Below are 17,652 nucleotides of genomic sequence, written 5' to 3'. Positions count from 1 at the left end.
TTAGTGTTTTTTTTTCCCCATTTGCATTGCCAAAGTTGTTTGCCTTCGCACGGGAGGAACCCGGAGCACCGGAGAAAACCTACCGCGCACCTGCCACAACGGGATATGTCAACGTGACACTCGAACCTTCGCGCAAATCCCATTGCTGTTCGCCGCTTGTCTTGCCAACTTGCAGTGCGAGCCGTTCCCGGGCATTGTGAATATGAATGTCGCGCGGTGGTTAGCACGGTTTGATTCCAAGGCACAGATAACATTATCGAGCGTTGTGAATCAAACGGCAACGTCCCAGCGTGGTCACGTGTGGTCAAGCAAGTGGCCTGTTATCGACAACTGCGTGGATAGGGCCTTCAGAATTTTTTTAACAATGAACTGTGAATTGTGTGAAATTACCCATAACAATTTTGGCGCACGCACCTTGATCAAGTGAGATGTTTTACCTGTAGGAAGGGTACGATGGTGTAAATATATCGGTGTGAAATTCCACACGCACACGTCAACATAACCCCGGATTGTACTTCCATGGTAAATCGCATCCATAATTGCCGAGCATAAATATGATTCATACCTGGGAGAGCCATTGATAGTGAATCAAAATGAAGATGATGAACTACCAAAGAGATGGGGCTGCGTGGCATTCATATTTGGTTCTGCTTTTTAAATAACGATATTTTATTTTATCAAAACCTTTATTTAGAAAACCGTTTTGGGAAGTTCGGTCTTTCTTTTGAACAATACTAGCACTTGTTTACTTTGTCACGGTACTGAATGAAACGCGTTACCTAGCTTTTAGTGATACCTCGGATTTGCCCGTCGAGTATTTTGTGTTAAAGTTTTGTGTGTGAGGAAAATTGTCAAGTTAAGTTTGTCAGAAAGCAGTTTACTGTAACATAACTAACATACCTGTCAACCCTTTATCAGTGCCCTCCCTTATTACACACCAATTCAGACCTTATTACAGACCAATTCAGACCGTATTGGTCACCCCGTGCCCTTATAAATCTCAACGTTCTTCCTACAAAGTCCCATCACAAGGGAGAAACACAAATAACACATTTTTGTTGTTGCCGGTATTAAAACGGCTGTATGCCGTGTGGACCTGAAAACTCAATTTCGCTTTACAAGAATACGGGCTAAACAGTATTGGTTGAGATATTCTTCTATATACTACACTGCTATACAATACACCACTACATACCTTAGTAGTAGGTTTTTACCCTTTAAACTGGTACAAAAACTGACACCTTTATACAAGGCATCATGTTTGCAATAACCACAACACAAGCAGTCAAAATGCAAACAAAAAGAAACAACTCTGATAATGATATGCACTGTCCTTGAAGTTAATTGGTCCACACCCGAGACAGCTTTTCTTAGAGCCTAGTCACTACATACCTGTCAACCCCTCATCGGTGCACTATCTTAACACATTCCTGCGGAGGGAGCTGGCAGTAACGTTTGTTGCTCGGTCAATGGCCAGGGTCAACGGCGGCGTGGTGTATTCCGCAAATATGCCCGACTGTGAGGGCGGGCACAAGCAAGCGTGAGTAGGTGAAACGTTGAGTTTTATAAGGGCACCCAGCCCCACCCCTCCCCATCCAGCCCCACCCCACCCAGCCCCTCTCCACCCAGCCCCTCCCCACCCTCGTCACCCAGCCCCTCCCACCCTCCCCACCCCCCACCCTCACCACCCTCCTCACCCAGCCCCTCCCCACTCAGACCCTCCCCACCCAGCCCCTCCCCTCCCACCCTCACAACCCTCCCCACCCAGCCCCTCCCCTCCCAGCCCCTCCCCTCCCACCCTCACAACCCTCCCCACCCAGCCCCTCCCCACCCAGCCCCTCCCCTCCCACCCTCACAACCCTCCCCACCCAGCCCCTCACCACTCAGACCCTTCCCACCCAGCCCCTCCCCTCCCAGCCCCACCCTCTCCACCCAGCCCCTCCCTGCACGACGGACGGACGGACACAATAATCCCCTGTGGGCTGGTGTAACCAGGAGGTTCCTACCAGTATTACACACCAACTCAGACCTTATTGGTCACCCCGTGGCCTTATAAATCTCAACGTGCACCCTAGAAAGTCCCATCAAATGGCAGAAACACAAATAGACAAAACTTGTTTTGCCCGAATTGAAACGGCTGTACGCAGTGTGGACCTGGCAACTAAATGTCCCGCTTTCCATCAAGGATCTCAAAGCGCTGTACAGGACACAGCAGCAGACACTCAGCATAGAAATAATATTACATTTCTAAAATCATTTACTAAATTAACTAAAAGTTTAATATGTAACTAATGTACAGTTGTGCAGTAACAACCAAAGTGATTATTTGGGGGGCTTGTATATTTTTGCAAAAGTATTCGTTGAAAGTGACTTTTAAAAAAAAAATACTTGGCGCTTAAGGGCAATTTTTTTGCGTACTTTACCGGACTTAAACAACCTTTAACTGTTCTAAGACCGTTATGATGTCATTGCTTTAATATTTCACTCAGCAGGGCCGCGTCATCGGAAAGACGCCGCCTCATTGGCCGAGATGTTTGGCGGGACTTTTAAAACTTCCCTCGCGTCCAGCGCGTGACGTCACCAGGAGGTTTTTAAAATTATTTTGCGGGAGACGCCTCACGCCAACAACGGCAAAAAGAGGTTACGCGAACAAAATATTTCTCCTTCAGTATAATCTGTTTCTACACATACAAAGTAACACATATATCTGCCCCTTCTTGCACAAAAGGCAGATTCATAGTCTGCCTCCATGTTCCAAGATTATTATAACGACGCGTATGATTATTTATTTTGACTCAAGCCCATAAGGCGAACTGCGGCTACCGCCCCTAACCCCCCTCTCTCCCCGCACTGACCAATGAGCTTGCAGAATTCCCCCGCCCCTTCTTACCAAACCCCCCCTCCCTCCCCGCATTGACCAATGAGCTTGCAGAATTCCCCCCCCCCCCGAACCAATCCCCGTCGACCAATAGAAAGCGAAGGATTATCGAGGCGACCGTTGGGGTGCCGCCAATCAGAATCGCCCGTGGCCGACGGCGTCACAATTTGAATTTTTTACTCGCGAGGCAAAGCCGCTGAGTTTGAGGAGTTGGTGGGAGGCTTCGTTCGGCTGTCCACCATGGCGAGAAAGAGGTGAGAAACGAGTGCTTTGAAACCCTTCGCCGTCGTCGGAATGTGGAGCACGATGAGGGAACTCGGGAGACGATCGTGACTTTCGGGCGCGGTGCCGGCGATACGGCCTAGTCACACGCCGCGATGCCTCGGGTTCGCCTGAATTCTCCGCCTGGATTGCGTTCTCTTTTCACCGCGCCCACCTACGATTCGCGTGAGGTGGGGGGGCGGAGGCGTTTTGGTATTTGTGTTCTTTCTATATCATGAAATTTAACGTGTGTCATTTTGTTTAGGGGTGGTGCAATTGTCACATTACAACGGTGAAACTAAAATCACGCTATAGTTTATGCCGTGAGCCACTTTGTTGAGCCATCGTTTGTGGGCCGGGTAGCATCTAAAAAAATAACTAAATATCTCAGCGGGGCCTTACCTGGTAAAATTACATGACACTAACATGGGGTGGAACGGTGGCGCGAAAGTTCCCTCGCTGCCAAGCTACGAACCCGGTGGATTGAGAGTTCTCGTCACGGTCACGGTGGAGGGTGGCGAGACGCACCTGTACCGGTCAATGCACCCCCATTACCTCCATGGCGTGGGGAGCCTTTCATCCAGCAGTGGATTGATCCTGAATTGTAAATTAATACAACATATTTGAAATTGCTGCTTTGGCACAAAAAAGACCCACAAATGTCGCCCAATTTTTTTTTTTCAGGCAGTGTTATTGACGGACGTGAATTGTGTTTGTTGTTGTAGATTAATAAATTGCGGTACAGTGATGTATATGTGTTTTTAATATGTACACATGTTGGTACATTAGGGAGCACAGGTGATGCATCTGCCAGTCTTCTTTGTTAATCTCTACGCACCTCGCCTTGCACAATCGCTGTGGTGACATCACCACCGTGTGTGTGTATAGATGGCACAGTAGGGGGTACAGCTGGTGGTGCATCTTACTGGTCATCTGTCGGCTAACTCATGGTAGTTGCTGGGTCTGTCCCGTGACCTGCCAGCAGCGAGCTTTCGACACTTCACGTGATAGCCTCAAAGTGCACCTGGCCTGGCACAGGCGCCGTGAGGACGTCACTGTCACTTCGTGGCGAGTGGCGATGGTATAGATGGGCGTGAGTGTTGCGGAGTGGCACTTAGCGGGTTTATTGCAACTACGCTGTTAGGCCGAATTCCACTGATAGTGGCGAGTGGTTTCTGAACCAGCCCTGGGTCTCGCTCACATCGACCTGTGCCTTAAATGAGCACCTGGTGCGGTGGGCAAGCATACAAGTACCTAGAGAAACAAGAACGGCCGAGCGTGGTGATGGTGTCTTTGCCACACTACCCACATTTGCGCACTTTGAAACTCAATAGGTGCCCCATTATCAAGTCAATGCTATACAGGAGACTTTTCACTGGGTGTGTCTGGACCTGTGTGAGGGGCTGATAATCCCTTAAGTCATGAGGCGATGACTCGTACACGGTTGTCCGATTTCGCTTCCCGGTCGTGGGTGACATCGGTGGCAAATGGAATCTGAATTTCTTTAGGGATTCCCCTGTTGCTGCTGGGTTGTCAACATCAGCACGAGGGAGAACAAAGCTTGCTGGAGACGATGCTGGTCAAACGATGACCGCTTCTTGCACCGTGCCACCCCTTAATTGGTGCTTCCTCACAGCACTTTCCTCTACAGTCTGCAGGGCTAAACGGGAGATCTTTGTGTACTTTTTGTGCGCGTAGCGAGGTGCTCGCTTCGGAGTTGGTCGCCAGTCTCAACAACGCCATGGTGAACCTTCGAGACATTTGGGAGGACATAGGAATTCCCGAAGAACAGCGGCTGGAGAGGACACAAGTGGTGAAGAAGTACATGGAGGTACGGTCGGGGCACCGATTTGACACCGCTGAGATCCTCTGCGTGGTACTGTACTGATCGCCCTTCTCTACAAAATAACATCACAAAGTAAACCCCCATTTTTTTGACCAGCGTCTTGAGATACGGTCACATACAGACCTCCAAATTGAATTATAATTTCATACAAAATCTTAACATTCCCCGCACCTCCGATTAGCGCGGTTGGCTACGTACAGTGCGAAAGAAGTTATACATAAATACATACAACTTACATAGTGTAACAGACCCCCAACTCTGCATTTTACTTTACCATAACCGCTTCCCACTCACTGCGGTGTAAGGACCTGCCAGGTTGCTAAGAGATGAGCAGGGACTACTTGAGGGATCCTGGATTGGTTATTGCTTAATTTATTGCCGAGTGGAAATGGGGACAGGTGCTCCAAATGCGACGGAGTATAAAATTAATGCGCATGCAGTTTACACTTGCTGTGTATGTGCGTGCTTCTGCGCACCCCCAGAGGCTGCTGAACGAGATGATCTCGGAGGAGGAGGCCTTGAAGGATCGGTTGATGAAGAGCGTCACCACTTGCAAGACGGAACTGCAGGGGCTTTGCTCCGACCTCTCTCTCCCGGCCTTCCAGGTTTACGATCCTTTGCCTCTCGACCTGGTTCTCAACTTGCTGTGGGTTGTTTTCAGTCTCAAGTCAGGCCTGGCCTGGTCCAATGCTCTTACAGGCTGGTGCTGGGCTTTGGCTGTGTTTGGCCCCCAATTACCATTCAGGCGCAGCTCTAGGCTGGTTACTGTTCGGCGATTCATTCCTTTGGTGGGGGTGAGTATCAATTGGACATCCGCTCTTGGCTTACCCACAAAGTGGTATCAATTTTGTTGGTCTTGGACGAATAATCAACCCCCCCAACGTGTACTACAACTCCTAATTTCCCAATTGCGAGTTGCTCTGTCTACCGCTGAGCCACCTGGCCAATTTATAGATCACGTCTGACGATCATGATGATGATATTTAGGCGAAATGGAACAAACTAGACGGTGTGTGACGCATGTTTTTCCTCGGTGCGTGCAGCCGGACGAGAACCTGACGCTGCTGCAGCTGGAGAAGGACACGCGCACGCACATGGAGACGCTGGTGCGCGAGAAGCGGGAGCGCCTGCGCGAGCTGCAGAGCCTCGACGACGCCGAGGAGCGGCTGTGCGGCGTGCTGTGCGAGCGGCGCCCCCACCGGCCACCGACCTCCGGGCCCGTGCCTTCCATCGAGCAGCTCGCGCTCCTGCGACAGGCGGTGGCGACGCTCGTCGCCGAGAAGGTGCGCGCAGGGAGGGGGGGGGGGAAAGATGGGGGGAGCAGCGTTGGCAAGGTTTTTTTTTTACAAAACACGAGCCCGTTACAGTCACGTCGAGCAAGTCGCAAATCCGTGAGTCGACAGTTGCGGAAAACCGTCCCGACGCAACTGAGCCGTATATGGCGGTGGGGAGAAAGAAGGGGGAGGTGAGCCCGATGGCCCAACTAAGTGGGGCCGTCAAGACGGGAGGGGGAGGTGACAATTTAAATTGGGTGAAGACAGGGGACGGGAAATATAACCAACCTAATGAGGGAATCTGGATAGCCGGGGGGCGTTGCCAACTCTTTGAACAAGGAATCAGTAGAATGTATGCCGCGTATTTTACAGTCATTTGGTACAGGACGATTAATGCATACCTCGGGAATTACTCCTGAATCTGTAATTCACTCGTCCAAGATGATCGCTACTCCTGCCTTCAACTTACACCCTGAAAGTACATACTATTCACGTAGAATCAAAACTGCGGGGTAAATTACTCAAAAGACCGCAAACCTTATCTGGAGCACATGTTGTGGGTGTGTGGGTTTGTGCGACTGCGCCAAGCTTTGTTTTCCTACGTCGGACTGCGCACCATACTCCTGTCGCCTCCGCGCTGCGTGCTTGCAGGACCGGCGCCAGGAGCAGTTTACGCAGACGCGGCAGCAGATCGTGATGTGCATGGCGCAGCTGGAGCGTTCGCCGGACTCGTCGTTTGAGCGCGACGTGGTGTGCGAGGACGAGGAGGAGTTCTGCCTCTCCAAGGACAACATCTTGAGCCTCCAGATGCTCCTCGCCCAGGTGAGGGCGAGGATGCACACACCCAACCCCTCTGCCATCTCCTCTCATCTCACTCCTCTCCCCTCCACACCTCTCCCCTCTCATCTCACTCTCCCCTCTCATCTCACTCTACTCCCCTCCACACCTCTCCCCGCTCATCTTGCTCTTCTCCCCACCACACACACTCCTACCTCTTCCCTCCCATCTCGCTCCCCTCCCCTCCATGCACACTCTCCTACCTGCCTTCCTCTAATCTCGCTCTCCTGCCCTTTACGCACTCTCTGACCTCTTCCCTCTCGTGTCACTCTCTACTCTAGCTGGAGCGCGAGTGTGCTCTGAACGACGAGGTGTGCTCCGAGCTGCGCGGCGAGGTGGGGAGGCTGTGGGACCGCCTGAACGTGGAGCAGGGCGAGCGGGACGCCTTCACCGCCTGCATTCACAACAGCAAGCCCTCCGACATGGACAAGGTGCTCACCAAACACGCGCTTGCAAACACGGCTCTATAGCGAGCTCCCCCTGCACACGCCACCACTGGCTCTGAGGGCCGGGTTTCCAAAACGATAGCCCTCGAGCTAGTACGTATGTATGTACGTTGAGATCATCTCGTTCAACCGTACGTAGTGGAGCATGTGTGTGGTTAGCGCGCTCCGCTACGAACCTGCAGACCCGAGTTCGATTGCCGCTCACGGCCACCACCAGTGACGAATATGTGCACCGGTCCGGGGCCTCCCCGAGGTCGACTCGGCCTCAGTTGTGATTACCCAGTGCGATGTGTAAACATCGTCACTGGGGAGACAAAGGTGGTCGGGCGTGGCGCTGGCCACCCACCCCCCCGACTTGCGCGCCACAGTGCCGGCCTTCGTAGGCGCTACTCTCTAACAGCCCTTGCCCCATCAAGTCCGTGGAAGCTACATGGGGGATCTTTGCCTTTGTCCGCGTGCAGCTTAAGCAGGAGCTGTCGCGCCTCGTGGAGCTGAAGAGGCAGAACGTGCGCACGGTGCTGGCGGGCGTGCGCTCGGAGATTGCCGCACTCTGGGAGAAGTGCTACGTCAGCGAGGAGGAGCAGCGAGCGTTCACCCCCTACCACAGCGGTAATAACGTCAGCGGTGGTGACGGTGACGGTAATAACCACAGTGGTGGTGACGGTAATAACGACAGCGGTAATAACGACAGCAGTAGTGACGGTGACGGTAATAACCACAGCGGTAATATCCACAGTGGTGGTGACGGTGACGGTAATAACCACAGCGGTAGTGACGGTGACGGTAATAACCACAGCGGTGGTGACGGTAATAACCACAGCGGTAATAACCACTGCGGTAGTGACGGTAATAACCACAGCGGTAATAACGACTGCGGTAGTGACGGTGACGGTAGTGACGGTAGTGACGGTGACGGTAGTGACGGTGACGGTAATAACCACAGCGGTAGTGACGACAGCGGTAGTGACGGTGACGGTAAGCGCCCCCTTCGTCGGCATCCCCGGCCATAGTTGCGGGAGGAGAGGAGCTCGTCCGTCGGGGCTCCCAACGCCGGCTGTGAATTGTGTTGCTGCTGTAGACGTACGTGCACGTTATCGGAACGGATTCGGAACGAAGAACTGATTACGTACACGCTTTCATCATGGGAGTGGGAAAGAGTTCAAAGCTTGTCCAGTTAAAGATCAGCATTAACGATAATCCAATTTCTATTAAACTGAACTCGGCTTTAATTCGATTCAAAATACACCAATGTAATAATTATCAGTGGGACTTACCTGCGCGTGCCGGATCGTGCGTAGCCCAACGCTGGGAGCGATTCTACAAACGATTGAAGAAGCGACCCAACGTGCCCATCACTTCCAACGTGCCCACGCAACGATGATGATCCCACTTGGTTGAGCTATCGTTTGTGAGAACTGGGTCGCTTCTGGTAAAGAGCTATATAGTTTGGTGGGCCTTACCTGGTAAAATAAAATAGCTGAGCTATACAGGGACGACTCTATTGAGGAACATACGACTACAAACCTGGTCCATATGTCCAGTTGCCTGTTTGGACCGAGAGCCGTAAGTTCAACCACCGCGCAGTAGATGGTGGCGGTGGCATCTACGTCTGCAGAATGTGAAGAACCAGTGGCATCTACATCTGTAGAACGTGAAGAACCAGTAGCATCTGTATCTACTAGAGATTATACAACTTTTAAATCCCTTCCCCGTGTTTAGTGTACACGCCGTACAACACGTTTGGAATCGACGGGAGTAAAGTTGGACTTACAAACAAATATCGACTTGCGAACAGACCTGGAAATCGAACTCGTTCGTGAGTAGAGGAGACCCTGTATAACATTTGGCTGCTATACATTTCCACGCGATAAGCCACTTCGTGGTGCTGTCACTTGCGGCCATGTCGCCTTACCCGGCCCGTTTTGAAAATAGTTTTAACGGTTTGGTTGCAATCGTTTGTTTCCGGGCGCAGACGATGCGACGGAGGAGCTGCTGGTTGAGCACGAGGAGGAGGCGAGCCGGCTGCGGGGTCAACACGAGCAGCACCAAGCCCTCTACGACGGCGTGCGCCGCTGGGACGCCGCCTGGCAGCAGTACCTGGAGTTCGAGGTGCGCACGCAGAGTCTAATGGCGGTAGTCAGCGGTCGGGCTGCGGTTAATGTTATGGGGTTTTGGGTAGGGTTATGGGGTGGGGGTGTTAATCGGGGTTTGGGTTGGTGCTGGGGTGGGCAACCTGCGGAACTGCCGCTTCGTGGCGAGTGATTTATTCAGGACCCACCACCGTCTCCTATGCACCGCGAGCATCGCGGTTCTGGAAATATTGAGATTTTTTTTACCGAATTCGAACAAAAAATGGCTGATCTTGTTACCTTGGTTGGCCGACCCCTTGGGTTAGTGTTGTGGGCTCGAATTAGGGTTGAGGGTTAAACTCAGGGCTTCGTTGGATGTTAAGGGGGTTGGGATCAGCTTCGTGGTTAGGAGACGTGGTTCGTGTTCAGCGTTGGCATCATGGTTTATGAACAGCGTTAACCTCGGAGTTAAAGTTGGTAGTGGTGTGACAGCCGTGTGCATTGCGTTATTATTCGCCTGTCTCCGTACGCTGTGTGGCCGAGCCCCACGCTTGTGCTGCGGCGTGGGCTGTGCTTGCTGCGCGTGTGCCGCGTTTGTGCCTCGCGTGCCGAGCTTTTACCGCGTGCCCGTGCGAGCACGTACTGTCGTTGACGTGCCGTGTTCCCCCGTCGCGTGTGCGCAGCGGCGAGCCGCAGACCCCAACCGCTTCTCGAACCGCGGGGGCAGCCTGCTGCGCGAGGAGAAACAGAGGGCTCACCTGCAGAAGGGGCTGCCCAAGGTCGCCGCTGGCTCCCGCACCAGCGTTCGCAATCCCTTCAGCGTTCGCAATCCCTTCAGCGTTCGCAATCCCTTCAGCGTTCCCCACCCCTCCGGCGTTCCCAGATCTCTCCCGGCGTTCTATTTTGTTCACGAACGGCACTCGCGCCCCGCACTTTCTGCCCGGATACGTGGAGGATAAGAATGCTTGTGAGAGGTGGATAGTGGATTCCGCTACAAAGCCGGCGACCCCAATTCGATTCCCGCTCACGGCCAATACCAGTGATGATTATCTGATTCGGTCTTGAGCCTGGCCTAGGTCAACTCGGTCTCTCAAATGAGGACTTGGTGCGGTGTGTAAAACATCGCCACTGGGGAGACAAAGGTGGTCGGGCGTGGTGTTGGCTACGCATCTTCGTCAATTTATGTACACGACAGGCTTAAGTGTGCATGCGTGTGTGAACACCAATGTCACTATGGTGGCGAAATGTTAATTACCACACCTGATGTACAGGTTGTCGTGGGTTGATTGGTTCGATCTCGACCCTGACGCCTGTATATATGGAGTTTGCGGTGTCTCTCTCCCCGTGGTCGCTCGGATTTTTCTCCGGGTCCTCCTATTTTTCCCTCCACATTTAGAACCAACATGTGTTTAGAGTGCTTGGATAGTTTCCATTTCCACGTGACGATAGGCCACTTCGTTGAGCTATTATTTATAGCCAGGTCGCTTCTGAAAATAAACTACATAGCTCAATGGGCCTTACGCGGTAAAATACAAATATTTTAGTTTTGAGTTTTAATTCCACACTAAACCTCCGATTAGCACGGTTGGCTGCATACGGTGCGATGGAAGTTCAACATTCATACAGATCGCTTCTGAAAGAGAGCTACATAGCTCAGTGGGACTTACCTGGTACAAATAAAAAGTAGGTTCTCGTTAAAGCGCATGAATATCTTTGTGAAGACCCACACCAGTTTGCGCTTGTCAGAAACCGTGGCGTGCGTCGCGTGTTGCGGTGTGTGCCTGCGTGCAGCTGGAGGAGGATCTGAAGGCCCAGATTGCCGTGTGGGAGGAGCAGGCCGGGCGGCGGTTCCAGGTGGCGGGGCGGCCCCTGCTGGACTACATCGCGGCGCAGTGGGAAGCTCTCAAGCAGGAGCGCGAGCGGGAGAAGATTCAGAGGGTAACCCCCCCTCCCCACCTCCCCACGTTTGGCGAGACACTGAGGGCACGCCGCCACCGCGTTACTCTGTCACTCCGCGTACCGTATCACTGCACCGCTCGGCTGTGCAGCTCACAAAAGTAGTTTGTCGTCGACTGCTCGTAAACGGCGTTATGACGGCGCACATGCCGCATTATAACGGTGCGCGTGTTCCACGTTATAGCGGTGCGTGTTCCACGTTATAGCGGTGCGTGTTCCACGTTATAACGGTGTGCGTGCCACGTCACAACGGTGTGCGTGCCACGTTATGACGGTGCATATTCCACGTTATAACGGTGTGCGTGCCACGTTATGACAGTTGATATTCCACGTTATAACGGTGTGCGTGCCGCGTTATAGCGGTGCGCCTTCCACGAAGTAATTTTTTTTTTCCCAAATGGAAGAGCCACATTACAGGGAAAACGCGTCATCGTGCGAACGCCCGTCAAGCGAGGACCTGCCGTAATTTCTTTACGTATTTGCATTATTGTTCGGTGAGGTGGAGCATTTCCTTCTGCATCATTTTGCGTGAGCAGCAGGTGAAGAAGGTGCGCACCCTGGAGGAGGAGATGGCGTACGGGAGCCAGCCCAAGACGCCCTCGAAGCGCCGCTTCTGCGGCACCAACACGCCCAACAAGACGCGCAGGGTACGCCCGCAGAGGCCGATGGGAGGTCCGCTAGCCCGGCTTGCCGCAGTGCGATATACAACGATGTAATGAGCGGGTCATTTTCACCGCAGCACGCAGTTGGAACGCTCTTCCGATGTTGGGAAGCCACTGGAGATAGGCACTTTAAAGTCACCGATATTTAAAACCCATTTCTTTAGAACTGCTTTTTGTGTTTAGTTTTCCGTCCTTCCCCCACACCTTCAATAAGCACGGTGGGCTACGTACGATGCGAAAGAAGTTCAACGTACTTACGATGTGACAATTGTGAACAAAGATTATTTAAAAGTTATCTGCAGTTCGCTTTGTATAAGCTTGGCAAAAGTATTTTAATAATTGTAACTTTACAACCTATAACACGTGCAGATGATGTTTGTTGCAGCGGATATAGCTTTTATTTCCAGATGGGGGGTGATGTTTGGAAACGATGATATCCGCAAATAAGTCTGGAGTGCTACCAATGGTCAACTTTGTGCAACGGTTTGGTTTGTGCGAGAATGATTTGCATGTGAACGCTCGTTCACTTTGTGCGATAGTGATTGGTTTGTGCGCTTTTAACCCTTTGCCATTGCGAGACATCTCCAAGTTGCGGGGCGGGGGTCCCGTTCACCGCCGAATCTCGGAACGCGCCAGCGGTTCGGCGTTACATTTTATTTACAGAGGCGTAGTAGCGCCGTTGTTTTTAAAGACGTCGTTACTAACCGCGGAGAACCCTAGCGACACGACCGCCACCCTACGATAGCTGGCGCCAAACTGTGCCGCACGCCCTCCTGCATGGCCTTGTGGGAGCCTCGCTACCGTTAGAGTTATTTCATTTTAGTTTTTCTTCCCGGTCCGATGACACACACGGATGACATCGGAACGGAATCGGAAACAACAACAACAACGTTATGACGTGTACGCACGTCATCGGAAGGGGAAAGGCTTCTTGATTTCACATTTTTTTCCTTTCCCACCGCAGATGAACGCAACCACCGTTGCGCCGACGGGCATCAACTCCACACTGTTCCGCTCGGCTGCAAGCGGCACCATGTGCAACTCCCCGGTATCCGCCAACGGCAAACCCTCCACCTCGGAGCGCAAGGTACGATGGGGAGGAGCACCCACCAACGGTCTCGTGGAGATCCCCACCCCGCTCCACTTTCACGCCTCCGCATGCAAAGGCACCCTCCCCAAGCCACCTCCACACACCCCCCACCACCACCACCACGATTCAAGGCACCCTGACTCGCCATTCGTAAGGATTTGTCACCATTCTGAAAAATGCAAGATTCTCTTATCGTCTCATTTGTGATGTCTCCTCTGTTTGTACTGACTTTCTGTACAATCTCTTCCGTTTGGTTATTGCTAAAATAATCTCACAAAGACGGTCACCGTGTCGCGCGCTTACAGATGCGCTTCTGCGGCCGTCTGGAACGCACTATTCCTTTTTCGATATTAGGAAGCCGCTGGACCTGTGCACTTTTTAAAATCGATATTGAAAACTCATTTGTTTAGAACTCATTTTTGTTTTTAGTGTGCCTATTCCCCACACCTCAGATTAGCTACGGTCCGGTGCGAAAGGAGTTCAACGTTAACAAGTACATGAACTTGCTTTAGACTGCCTTTCTCTCCTTTCCTGTGCCTTGCTTTTTATGTATATATTTGTGTGTGTATATCATTGCTGCTGAGCACAGGTCCAGATGTCTACGATGCAATGAGTGTAGCAACGGGAGAGAGCTTTACAGCTGATAGCACGTTTCTTAAATTTAGCACGGGGAATGGGGATGGGATTCTTGTAAACCCTTTCATATCACCACCCCCCCCTCCCAAAGATAAAGACCCCCCGTATAGCCTATAACAGACTGGCAAGTGCTGTTAGCAAGCACCTATAAAGGCCGGCGTGGGCACACGAGGGGGTGGGTGGCCAGCACACCGCCCGGCCGCCTTTGTCTCCCCAGTGGCGATGTTTACACACCGCACCACTGGGTACTCATTTGAGGCTGAGTCGACCTAGGGGAGGCCCAGGACCAGTTCGGATAGTCGGCACGGGTGTTGGCCGTGAGCGGGAATCGAACTCCGGTCGCTGTGTTCGTAGCGCAGCGCTAACCGCTTCACCCCCCCCCCCCCCTTCATAAACGTCTCCTCGCCCCCCACAGACCCCCGGTCGCACGTGCGGGCGCCCCCCGCGCCCCCCACTTGCGGAGCACAACTCGAGGACCCCGAGCAGGGCGCCAACCCCCACGTCCTCGCTCAAATGCGTCGCGTCCTACTCGGAGTTCACGGTGAGGTCACACCGGGGGTGTGTGTGTGTGTACCGGGTGGGGGTGTTGGTGTGTGTGTGTGTGCCGGGTGGGTGTTGGTGTTTGTGGGTGTGCCGGGTGGGTGTTGGTGTGTGTGTGTGCCGGGTGGGTGTTGGTGTCTGTGTGTGTGTGCCGGGTGTGTGTTGGTGTGTGTGTGTGCTGGGTGGGTGTTGGTGTGTGTGTGTCGCATGGGTGTTGGTGTGTGTGTCCGTGTACCAGCGGTGTCAAGATCGGCCTCTGGAGGAGGTTTGTGAAGGACGCTGCTGCGGAGTTTGAGAGGCAGGCGCCCTCCAGAAACTACGGAGGGCGGATGTCCAGTCGGGTCACAGATGTCCAGCAGCTGTGTGGGTGCGGGGGTGTGGTGTGTGTAGGCCGGGTGTGAGTGGCTGGGTGGTGGCGGTGGTGGGGGAGGTTAAGTATGTACGTATGTTGAACTTCTTTCGCACCGTACGTAGTCAACCGTGCTAATCGAAGGTGTTACTTTCGTGGTGGGGGGGGGGGGGGGTTTGTGTTTGTATACAGTAGTGCTGCTTGTGTTTGTATACAGTGGTGCTGCTTTGTGTGCACGTGGTGTGTGTACGGTATGTAATGGTTTAATGCGCGTGTGGGTGTGCTGCTGCTTATGTTCACGTGGTGTGTGTACGGTATTTAATGGTTTAATGTGCGTGTGTGTGTGGTGGTGCTGCTGCTGTTTTTACAGAGGGACCTGTCGCAGGCTCGTGGAATCAACTTCCACGAGAATATCCTCAACTCGACAGTCACATCGCTGGGCAAGCACTGACGGGGGTGAGCGCGCTCGCCTGCACACACCCCACACAACAACAACACAGATCCCCCTGTAGCCTGAGCAGACTGTTGGGGCAAGCGCTGTTTAGCACCTATGAAGGCCGGCACGGCGCACGAGGCGGTGGGTGGCCAGCACCACGCCCTTGTCGCCTTTGTCTCCCCGATGGCGATGTCTACATAGAATGCGCACAACATACGCCGTGCAAAAGAGTTGAGTTTTTTTTACCGAATAAAAAAAAAATGTCTCTCTGTTTTGTTTGCCAACCAACCCTGCCCTACAAGAACGCGTACGCGCACACACGTACCCACGCACACACGTACCCACGCACCCACGTACACACGCACACATGGACACACGTACCCACGCACACACGTACCCACGCACCCACGTGCACACACGCACACCCACGCACACCCACGCACACCCATGCACACCCACGCACACACAACGCGTCTGTCACTGTTGCCGCCATTTCACCGACTGCGTGTGCCGTGTTGCGTTGCAGTGGGGGCCACCGCCGGTGTGAGCGAGAGAGGCGTTTGGCCAAGCAGCTGCAATTGCCGCCGGCGCGCTGTTTGCGCTCGCCACGGCCTTAAACCGTTTAAAAGTCCGCTTCCACGTCACGTTTATACGCTGCCTGCACACACACACCAATGAGCTTCTGTAGTTCCGATGTATATAAAACGAGCGTGCGTGCGTCACTTTCGGACCCTCGACAATTGTGTTGTTCTGATGGGGGTTTTTTATTTTTCATTAAAGTAGTGGGGTGGTGGGGGGGGGGGGTTGTAGGCGATAATTGAGAGAGGAACTGGGAGATACAATGCTGGCCTGTAATTTTATCGAGCGTCTTGTCTGTTGTTGTAAGCTAAGTGTGTGTGCGTGTTGCACGCCCATGGGGGAGCGGTGGCGTGGCGGTTAGCACCACGGCGCTGCGCTATGAACCCGGCCACCAGAGTTCGATTCCCGCTTGCGGCCAACACCGGTCACGATCATCCGAACCGGCAGCGGGCCTCCCCTAGGTCGACTCGGCCTCAAATGAGTACCTGGTGTTGCGGTGTGTAAACATCGCCACTGGGGAGACGAAGGCGGCTGGGCGTGGTGTTGGCCACCCACCCCCTCGCGTGCCGTGCCGGCCTTTATAGGTGCTCGCTAACAGCACTTGCCCCAACAGTCTGTTAAGGCTACATGGTGGGGTGGGTGATCTTTAACTTTGTTTTCATGCCCATGCATGCACGGAGGTCTATTGTATCTGAAGTCCGAGCTGCGATCAGCTGGGGGTGTGTGTCTGCCGTTTAAAAAAAAAAAGGTAATTAGCCAATGTGCGGTAGCACGGCAGCGTTTACGGCCTGCAAAGCCGTGGCTGGTGTCCAGACAAACAGAGCCACGGTGGAGGGAGTTTGAGAAGTGACGTGTGGACAGCCGCACCCGAGAATCTTGAACCTGTTGGTTGACTCCATATCCGTCCTCGGGTGCGTATTCGAGCATATTCGAGCATATTTCACGTCAGGGTCTGGCATGGCATTGAATCGTAATTAGAAATCTCTATTTATTCTGGAGGAATCCGGTGAGCTTGAAGCTCTTTAGGAGGCGGGCCAAAAACCTTGAGCTTGGGTTTTTGTTGTTGTGGAATTGAGATGGAAGGCTGCGACCACACACACACGCACCACCTGTGTCGGCTACGCTTGGATGTTGGCGTCTACACGCGTGTGCTTTGCGTGCGTGTGTCCGATGGGACAGCCGGCGGAGAAGTAATATAATGATTGAACTCGACGCCTAAAACTTAAGCTCGGTACGGACATGAGTGTTGCAAAAAAAAGGGCTCGTGTTTCACTTGACAGAAGAAGAAAAATGTCTTAAGGCACCTTGAAGATATAGTTAAAAAATGATAAATAAATAGCGCTGGCTGTGTTTCTAATGAGCTTTTCCTTGGAATTAAATGACCATTAATCCGCCGATCGCAGTCGTCTGATGGATCAGTATATCTTCGTAGCATTCCCTTAGAACATGAGACACTGTTGTACACCCGGCTTTGGCTTGATAGCCTCTCATCAGCAGGCCACCGTGGGTCTTTGACGCGTGGGGTCGTGGGCCCGCAAAGGTCCGACGGACGTTGCCGGTCGCAAGCGGATTCGCGGCGCGTTTAAAAGTCCGATGTTTGAGTGCTTTAGTTGGGTCAGCGTTTTTTAACACTACGGCAATTCCTGCTTTAAGAATGTATATCCTGTGATGTTTGCAATAATTTCTCATTACGTTTTTAGTGACGGTGCATTTGTACAAACAAAAATAAACTGGACCCTTTCTAAAGTGTCAAATATGTCACCTGGCTGTCGGGATTTCTCTTCCCACAAAAA

General features: G+C 52.7%; 1 protein-coding gene across 1 annotated transcript; it reads left to right on the top strand.

Annotated features, from left to right (window-relative positions):
- The first annotated feature begins 3,007 nt into the window (after positions 1-3,007).
- On the top strand, positions 3,008-17,254 carry LOC144727966 (protein regulator of cytokinesis 1-like). The gene is made up of 15 exons (XM_078607124.1): positions 3,008-3,132; positions 4,838-4,970; positions 5,468-5,590; positions 6,029-6,268; positions 6,911-7,081; positions 7,378-7,527; positions 8,004-8,151; positions 9,515-9,651; positions 10,295-10,390; positions 11,403-11,549; positions 12,104-12,214; positions 13,194-13,316; positions 14,371-14,496; positions 15,215-15,300; positions 15,807-17,254. Exons 1-14 carry the CDS (start codon positions 3,119-3,121, stop codon positions 15,293-15,295), a joined length of 1,800 nt encoding a protein of 599 aa, XP_078463250.1. The 5' UTR covers positions 3,008-3,118; the 3' UTR covers positions 15,296-15,300; positions 15,807-17,254.
- The last annotated feature ends 398 nt before the right edge of the window (positions 17,255-17,652 follow it).

This window comes from Lampetra planeri, chromosome 27, assembly GCF_965212315.1.
Source record: "Lampetra planeri chromosome 27, kcLamPlan1.2.h2, whole genome shotgun sequence".
Classification (NCBI taxonomy): Eukaryota; Metazoa; Chordata; class Hyperoartia; order Petromyzontiformes; family Petromyzontidae; genus Lampetra; species Lampetra planeri.
This window is presented reverse-complemented; position numbering and strand designations above follow the sequence as displayed.